Source organism: Nematolebias whitei, chromosome 13 (assembly GCF_014905685.2).
Source record: "Nematolebias whitei isolate Nwh7 chromosome 13, NemWhi1, whole genome shotgun sequence".
In the NCBI taxonomy this organism is placed as follows: Eukaryota; Metazoa; Chordata; class Actinopteri; order Cyprinodontiformes; family Rivulidae; genus Nematolebias; species Nematolebias whitei.
In genome coordinates, this window is record NC_056510.1 from 36,605,493 (window position 1) to 36,614,890 (window position 9,398).

A 9,398-nucleotide genomic window follows, 5' to 3' on the forward strand; every position below is an offset into this window, starting at 1 on the left:
AGATTAGCCAATTTGCCGATGACACAGCATTGTTTTTAAAAAAAAAAGATTTAATGGTTGAAAGAGCCTGTGAGGGACCAGACTTAAATAAAGACAAAGGTGTTCAAAAATCAGCAAAAATTTCAATTTAATAATTCCAAAATAGTTAAAGATTCAAATTTCAATGAAAAAATAATCCAAAAGATAAATAACAAATTTGGGCCCAACTTAAATGAGGTCAACTGAACACTAACCAAACTGACCTGTTAATAAACAAAGAACAAGGGGCTGCTTAAATAGGGTGGAGTAATCCAAGTCTGCCACATGAGGGAGGCACAACAACATAAAGGGACAAAAAAACAAAATTAGCTAAAACAGCATCTGAAACAAGTAAAGCAAAACTAACTAACTTAGCACAAATAAGTGAACACTAAAGTGACAAATTAACCAACTAAAGCCAAATTTAACAAATAGAAGTTCCCCCTTCCCTCAGTCTTTGAGAAAAAGTGGTATGTTCCAGGCTTCCTCCTCCAGCTGATCTGCATTTGTAGCACCTCAAAACAAAACAAGTGTTAGTAAACCATTCAGACAAATATTAACTAAAGTGTGTACCCATCAGAAAATACATGTCTAAAATACCTTAAACTTATACATAATGTAATCTGTAACTAATAATGTAAATTAAATAAATACTAACACAATGTGGTGGTGGTAGAAGCATCCACCACTGAGCCCTTAATACAATTTCATTATTCTCTCAGGCTTCAGGTCTAGGCCTTAACATTAACAAATGTGAGATCCTTCCCATTCATAACTGTATTCATCAAAACATCCAGTCAATCAGAGTCGTAAATGAAGTTAAATATTTGGGTGTACTAGTATCTAAGAATGCAATTAGAAGGGAAGATAATAACATTTCAAACCACTTAGTAAATATGAAACAAAGTCTTAGTCGTTGGTTGACAAGAGATCTGACTATTTTTGGAAGGAACCTGTTGACTAAAGCAGATGGCATTTCCAAGGCTGTTTATCCACGTCATTCTATGTATATATCACCACAAAACATAAGAAAAGCCAACTCCATTATCTTTCAGTTTTTGTAGAAAAATAAGACTCATTATGTTAAAAGGTCCCAACTAGTTAAAAAACATGAGCATGGTGGTTTTAATGCACCAGACTTTGAAGCAATGGTTGGAACATTTAGGACTAAATGGTTAAAAAATTTGTTACAACAACAAAATTCAATGTGGTTTCATATCCCTGCCTCCATTTTTAAACAGCTGGGAGGAATTGACTTCTTTGCAAAGTGTGACTTTGAAGTGACGAAGATTCCAGTTAAACTATCAAACTTCCACAAACAAGTTCTTCAGTTCTGGAAAATGATATTTCACCATAATTTCTCACCTCATGGATCAACCTTGTGGAATAATAGAGCAATCACAGTGGGCAGAAAGTCAATATTTAGAAAAGACTGGTATGAAAAAGGTATTATTTTTGTAACAGACATCTTGGATTGTAATGGAGATCTTTTAAATTTCTCATCTTTTGTTAGAAAATATAACCTTAGCTGCTGCCATAAAGATTTTATGAAGGTATGTAAAGCAATCCCTCTAACCTTGATTCAGTTAATTAAAAATATCATTATGTATTCAAAGGTGACCGTTTCGATGCCCACATTAAAACTAAATGACTGTAGTTTAGTTGATCTCAAATGTAATAACAAGATGATCAATGAATGCATGCGACAAAGGATTTACTGTGATTATAACAAAGATTCATTCAAGAAACCTCCCAATATAAATCATAAAACCATAAAGACCTCTGCTCATTCGAAATTTGTCAAATGGCTTAAATCTCCTAAAGTGAAAGAAAACCATTTAAAAATAATAAACAAGATATATCCAGTAGCCATGTTTCTGCACAGGTTTAAATTTGAGGTGGATTTGTGTGTCTTTTGTAAATCTGAAGATAAATCCCACGATCATTTGTTTTTTTCACGTCAGTACTCACAAAGTTTCTGGACTGACATTACAAACTTAATCTAAAACTGAACATTCCTCCCTTTGATGCTGATGCCATTTTATTTGATATGGATCATTTAAGCTCAGCTTACTCTGATGCTATAAATATAGTTATCCTTATAGCAAAGTAACACATTCTTTGTTTTATGAATGAATTCAAGTTGTACTATTCTTCATTAAGTAGATTAAAAAACTGGAAAACTGCTAGAACCATCTCACAACAGATATCAAAAAACTTGTTGTTTTAAGTTTCTCATATTGTCTTGCTCCTTTTTGTTTCTTTTTTTCCATTTACTGTGTTTTACATATGTATTTCTCAACTTTCATCTTTTTGTAACCCCCCCCCCCCCCCCCCCCCCGCAAACTGTAGTTATGACACCCTTCACGAGAGTTTGTATATGTCTTTCTATTTTGTAGTGTTCTGTAGTTCTGTGTGTTTAATAATTAAAAAAATAAAATAAAATAAAAAACAATGCTGGCGATATGGATTCCTTCAAGAAATACTGTGATTTAATGTACAACTTGTACTTAATTCAATTCAATTCAATTCAAAAGTACTTTATTAATCCCAGAGGGAAATTATTTGTTGTTGTAACTCGTTATCCTCATTTCATTAAGAGATATTATAGATACTGATGGCTGTAGGCAGGAAGGATCTCTTGTAAAGGTCCATCTCACAGTGGATCCTAAGAAACTGGCTGCAGATGACGTCCGATCCGTCCACCCAGACTCGGCTGGCCTCTCGATTCCCCCGGGCTGTAGGACCACCTGAATGCTGGGCTGAACTCCTCCCAGAGCAATGGCCACTCCTCCCAGCAGTCTGCAGAGCTCCTCGTCGCTGCGGACAGCCATCTGTAGGTGCCGAGGGACGATCCTGTCCTTCTGCTGTCATGAGCCGTGTTTCCTGCTAGTTCCAGGATCTCAGTGGTCAGGCACTCCAGCACAGCTGGCAGGTAGATGAGAATGCATCCACAGAACATCCTTTTCAACTCACTTGAGATTTTGGGCTCTGGTTGAGATATTATTTCAGCTTTTGAGATGTTAATCAGCTGTTGGTTGTAGAAAACTGCCTTGTTGCCATGGTTACGCATCATAACAAATGTCCAAAACTAAAAAAAGTTTCAGTAAAAATCCTTCCAGCTGCACAGCATCTGATACCAGAGGAAACAATCATCCAAAAAATGTGATTTACATCCAGAAAAAGAGGAAGTGAAGTTTCCAAAAGCAAAATCTCAAAATGAAAGTAACAGAGCTGCTCCAACATGCAGCCACCTTGAGCGGCGCAATTCTAGAACTAGAACTGAACTGAATAGTGTTAAAAATTATGTTAATGAGCCTGAACAATATTCTGTTTGGTTTGTTTAAATAAATAAATGATAATCTGTTTGTTTTCGCTTTTACATTGACCGTCATTGACGTATGCAAATGACGTAGGACGTTCAGACCTGCGCACGCACTCCAAAATGGCGAACCGCAACAAGGGTACGGAGGTCCATGACAATTTTTTTCTGTTTGACCTAAACTTAAGTGATATTTTCGAAGTATGACGAAGTAATATAAGTATTTATTATTTTTAATACCGACGTCGTGAATTGTTAACCCTCTCGTTCCGCATGCTAACCTCTGTTAGCTTCCGATGCTATCAGCAGGCCTGAGAAGTTTACTAAAAACAGTAAACTTTACTGTAGCTGCTCCTTCTTGTTGAATTACCCCAAACCTTTACTGATGAACTTCACTCTTGTGTTTTCTGGGGTTGTGTATTGACTGTTGTCACCATGACTAGACTCTTGATTATGTAGCCACTCGTCGCATAACTCGGTTCTTTCTTTCTGTTTTCCACATTAAGATGTAGAAGAGGAGATTTACGACAAGGTGGTGGATCTCACAGAATACGCCAAACGTCAACGATGGTGGAACCGCCTTTTTGGAAAAAACTCCGGTCCTGTAGCAGAGAAGTACTCTGTAGCCACACAGATTGCCTTGGGAGGAGTGAGCGGATGGTAAATTGTCCTGCTAACGCATCATGCTGCCTTCAGGGACCCGTAATTCTACTTTGAGTTTAATATACAATGTAAACCAAAACTCTGGGATGGTACTCTGTTCCTTTCTGGCTCATATTTAAGAGTTTTCTCGTTTTTGAACAACCAGCAACAATCAGCACAACATTGTTTCCCACTATCAATGCAAACAATAACAGAAATTCAAATAATAACAATAACAGAAATTCTAATAATAATAATGATGATGATGATGATAAAATAAAAGTAAAAAAAGAGAGAGGTGATAATTAAAACTAAATTAAAAGGAAATTACAATTCAGTGCCAAAGGCAGACTTTAAAAGTGGGATCTGTATTCAGTCAAGAGTAATACTGAAAAGTATTGATGGCACTGTAAAATGTGAAAACCGGGTTAGCTGTTGAAATCATGTAATTTGTGATCTCATGCACTGTTAGATTTCACATTCAGAGTGTTATGAATGTTTCTTAGCTATTAACATGTAAAATTTAAACTCAGAATCTGTAAAGCTGGCTGCGTTTGTGTCGGCTCCTATCAATTACCTGTGCCTGTGGCGACCACCTACAAGTGGTGTGACTAAATTAATTAGTTGTAGATGTGTGATAAGTTTCTAAAAGTTTCATTAAAGTCTGCATATTGCTTCATGAGATATTTTGTTAATAGACAAATAGGATTAAATTAAACAATTATTTTAAGCAAAGATCTTGCACAATGAGTGGCACTTGGAGTTTGTGTTGTGAAAGCCTCACACCTACTTCATCCATCCATTATCTTTACCCGCTTCTTCCATTTGGGGTCACGGGGGGTCGCCGGTGCCCATGTCCAGCAATCACTGTGCGAGGGGCGGGGTACACCCTGGACGGGTCGCAAGTCCATCACAGGGACACATAGAGACAAACGAGACAAACAACCATTCACTCTCTCACTCACACCTAGGGACAATTTAGAGTTACCAATCAGCCTAACATGCATGTTTTTGGACTGTGGGAGGAAACCGGAGTACCTGGAGAAAACCCACGCATGCACGGAGAGAACATGCAAACATGCCTCACGGCTACTGTCACACCAAATTGTAGCACGATTAATAAAACTGAGTTCTAGCCATTTTTGAGTTTTCTAAGGACGATTAGCTGTGGCGGCCATCTTGAGTCAGGTTGACTCCAAAAGTTAATTAGTTGTAGATGTCAACTCAGTGATTATTTTCTGAAAGTTTCATTATAGTGTTTCATGAGAAATCTTGCTTATTATTAAAGGCCTGGTTATACCTCACAAGATGTTCTAGACATAAGATCTCACTTGTGTGATTGTGAGTCGGTCTGTTTTGCATGAACAGTTTATACTCGGAGAAGTCCTGATAAAGTCTTCCCACTTTAGACACACATCACACGCAAACAACAACAACAACACCGGAAGAATACAGTTGGCAAAATGGTTGTTTATTTTTAGTTGATGATAGAGGAGTTGCAGTAGAAAGATCTGGTATTTCTGTTGTTAACCAAGACAATGTACTATTTTGTAGATTTGCCACAAAGAGATCGCCACCTTTCCCAACTGTCTGTGGTGTGATAACTTGAAAGATAAGTCTGGTACTGACTTCCATTTTGGTGTGTGGCTGCACCTAGGCTTAAGAACGGGTACCATCGAAAATTGGGTGCCTTGTAAAAATCCAAGATGGCCACAACCATATATATGTGGCCACCATTGTCATTTGAGAAAACTATTTTTTGTAGTTTTATATTGCTTAAAGTATAGTTTCCTCAAGTGGTTGGGGTGGTCAAAGATTAATCTATGGTGATGAAGGCCCCCATTGGCCACCCTCTTGTCTCCCCATTGCACTTGGTGGTGGATAAAACTGCTCCCTCCACTCGCCAGGATCTGTTACTCTGCGCTGTCACGGACAAACAAAAAAACTTATGTTCTTATACGCAGTGTAACTTCTATCCATCTGAATATCTTGCACAAAAATCATTCTCATCTTGAAAACTACAAACATTCAGTATTCAAATCCCTCAATGACGGGGGACATCTGCGTACTACTTGTATAACTTGGTGTCATCCTTGGCCAACTTTTATTAAGTCCACTTTGGCTCAAGCAGTGACCAATGGTGCGATCTGACACTCATGACCTTGGAGTTCACCTCAGATCTCTCAAGTTGTTTTGGGCTCTTTGGTTACGATTTGTATTATTTGTCAAGTTGTCTCATTTATTAAGGCGTTTTAAACCCTGCCCACACTCTTGCAATATTCTAAGCAATGTTTCTAAACTCTAAACGCTCTAAAAGAAAACAGAATGTCATGATTTCAGCGCTCTGCCTCAGCTGCTCTTTGAAACCTGCAAGCTCTCTTGGCCACGCCCACTTCTCCGCTTTGCACAGAGAACAGCTGATCAGCTGCAGGAGTAAGCTTATCCTACAGTGTGGGCTGCACAAAATTATTTTAAATAATTTTATTTTAAATAAAAATTTCATGCAGATCGTGCGGCTCATCCATCATTCAGCCATTTGTGTGTCATGTCCAATCTTACTTTGAATAACCGCGATAGAGCAATACCATAAGCGAACTGCGAAGTAGTGAAGGACTACTGTATATACAGTGCCTTGCGAAAGTATTCGGCCCCTTGAACTTTTCAACCTTTTGCAACATTTCAGGCTTCAAACAGAAAGATGTAAAATTTTATTTTTTGTGAAGAATCAACAACAAGTGGGACACAATCGTGAAGTGGAATGAAATTTATTGGATGTGTCAAACTTTTTTAACAAATAAAAAACTGAAAAGTGGGGCGTACAATATTATTGGGCCTCTTTACTTTCAGTGCAGCAAACTCACTCCAGAAGTTCAGTGAGGATCTATGAATGATCCAGTGTTGTCCCAAATGACTGATGATGATAAATAGAATCCACCTGTGTGTAATCAGGTCTCTGTATAAATGCACCTGCTCTGTGATAGTCTCAGGGTTCTGTTCAAAGCGCAGAGAGTATCATGAAGACCAAGGAACACACCAGGCAGGTCCGAGATACTGTTGTGGAGAAGCTTAAAGCCGGATTTGGATACAAAAATATTTCCCAAGCTTTAAACATCCCAAGGAGCTCTGTGCAAGCAATCATATTGAAATGGAAGGAGTATCAGACCACTGCAAATCTACCAAGACCCGGCCGTCCCTCTAAACTTTCATCTGGAACAAGGAGAAGACTGATCAGAGATGCAGCCAAGAGGCCCATGATCACTCTGGATGAACTGCAGAGATCTACAGCTGAGGTGGGAGAGTCTGTCCATAGGCCAACAATCAGTCGTACACTGCACAAATCTGGCCTTCATGGAAGAGTGGCAAGAAGAAAGCCATTTCTCAAAGATATCCATAAAAAGTGTTTAAAGTTTGCCACAAGCTCCTGGGAGACACACCAAACATGTGGAAGAAGGTGCTCTGGTCACATGAAACCAAAATCCAACTGTTTGGCCACAATGCAAAATGATATGTTTGGAGTAAAAGCAACACAGCTCATCACCTGAACACACCATCCCCACTGTCAAACATGGTGGTGGCAGTATCATGGTTTGGGCCTGCTTTTCGTCAGCAGGGACAGGGAAGATGGTCAGAATTGATGGGAAGATGGATGGGGCCAAATACAGGACCATTCTGGAAGAAAACCTGTTTGAGTCTGCAAGAGACCTGAGACTGGGACCGAGATTTATCTTCCAACAAGACAATGATCCAAAACTTGAAGCCAAATCTACAATGGAATGGTTCACAAATAAACATATCCAGGTGTTGGAATGGCCAAGTCAAAGTCCAGACCTGAATCCAATCGAGAATCTGTGGAAAGAGCTGAAGACTGCTGTTCACAAACGCTCTCCATCCAACCTCACTGAGCTCGAGCTGTTTTGCAAGAAAGAATGGGCAGAATTTCAGTGTCTCCATGTTCAAAGCTGACAGAGACAAACCCCAAGAGACTTGCAGCTGGAACTGCAGCAAAAGGCGGCGCTACAAAGTATTAATGCAAGGGGGCCAAATAATATTGCACGCCCCACTTTTCAGTTTTTTATTTGTTAAAAAAGTTTGACACATCCAATAAATTTCATTCCACTTCACGATTGTGTCCCACTTGTTGTTGATTCTTCACAAAAAAATAAAATGTTATATCTTTATGTTTGAAGCCTGAAATGCGGCAAAAGGTTGAAAAGTTCAAGGGGGCCGAATACTTTCACAAGGCACTTTATAACAATCTATAAAATTTCTCCTTTTTATTGAAGGTGTTGGGATAATGTGATTTTTGTATTAACCACTCGCTGTTTGTTGTTTATTTTAGGTGTGCAGGTTATCTTTTCCAGAAAGTGGGAAAGGTTGCTGCTACAGCTGTAGGGGGAGGTCTGCTGCTGCTGCAGGTACTTATACACCACTGCTCCTAAACTTGAAAAATTTAATCAATTCACTTCTTGTCAGTTTTGAAATTCTTTCTCTCTTTTTTCCAGATTGCTAATAACAGTGGCTATATCCAAGTGGACTGGAAGAGAGTAGAGAAAGATGTCAACAAAGCTAAAAAACAGTTACAGAAAGGAACAAATCGGTCTGCTCCAGAGCTGAACACATTTGTTGAAAGGGTATGTTTTCTTTTGAGAAAATCTTATCTTATTCTCTCATTTGAGGACTTATGTAAAAGCAAAAACAGCTTGTTGTGGCAAATTTCTGCACAAAAGTCAGTCTCTTGTGACGTGCGAAATACAATTTATGTGAATTAATTCATTACTTGTGTTTTTTTCTGCCAACAAACAAACTTAAGCTTAAAAACAAACTCTGATCTCAGATTTGCCAAACTGTGCACTGTTTGCACAGCAAGCACATGTCAGATTTGAAAATATACCGGTATGTTTGAGCCATCTTGTGGACGGCTTGGAATTAAGCTACTGAGTGGCCGACTTTTTGAGGAGCTGCTGGAGTGGGACTTCCTCTTCCTTGTCATCAGATTTTGCAAGAGAGGCACTAGCAGCATATTTAAGACTCAGGGATTGAAGCAAAAAAAAAAAAAGTTGACTTTTTCTCCACCTAGAGATTAGCCAAGCCCCCCCCCCCCCCCAATACCACACATTTGAGGGCAATTTCCTGCATTCAGGTTACTTCTCAAAGGTTTTCACATAAAGAGGAGCATACTATGTACATGACCTTAGTAAAAATTCTGCTTCCGGCAAGCTGATGGACGGCAGTTCCCTCCGGTTTCTCGGCAGTCTTTTATCATCAAACTGACCCGTTTTTCGAAGTTGGTCCTCCTACCAACCGAGAGCCGGACGGGACCGTCCAAAAAAATAACATTTTGGTCCAGGACCGGCTGCTCCCACCAAGTGCGATGCTTTGCATGACGGGATAAACCCACCAGCGACAGCCTTAAAGG

At 39.1% G+C, this 9,398-nt stretch overlaps 1 protein-coding gene across 1 annotated transcript; it reads left to right on the plus strand.

The window, feature by feature from the left end:
• Window positions 1–3,451: 3,451 nt before the first annotated feature.
• LOC119419309 (FUN14 domain-containing protein 1) lies at window positions 3,452–8,613 on the plus strand (the record flags this gene model as incomplete). The annotated part of the gene is given in 4 exon segments (XM_037686619.1): window positions 3,452–3,482; window positions 3,847–4,000; window positions 8,322–8,397; window positions 8,485–8,613. Coding segments are annotated over 4 exon segments (378 nt in total), but the record flags the coding sequence as incomplete, so codon positions are not given.
• Window positions 8,614–9,398: the final 785 nt, after the last annotated feature.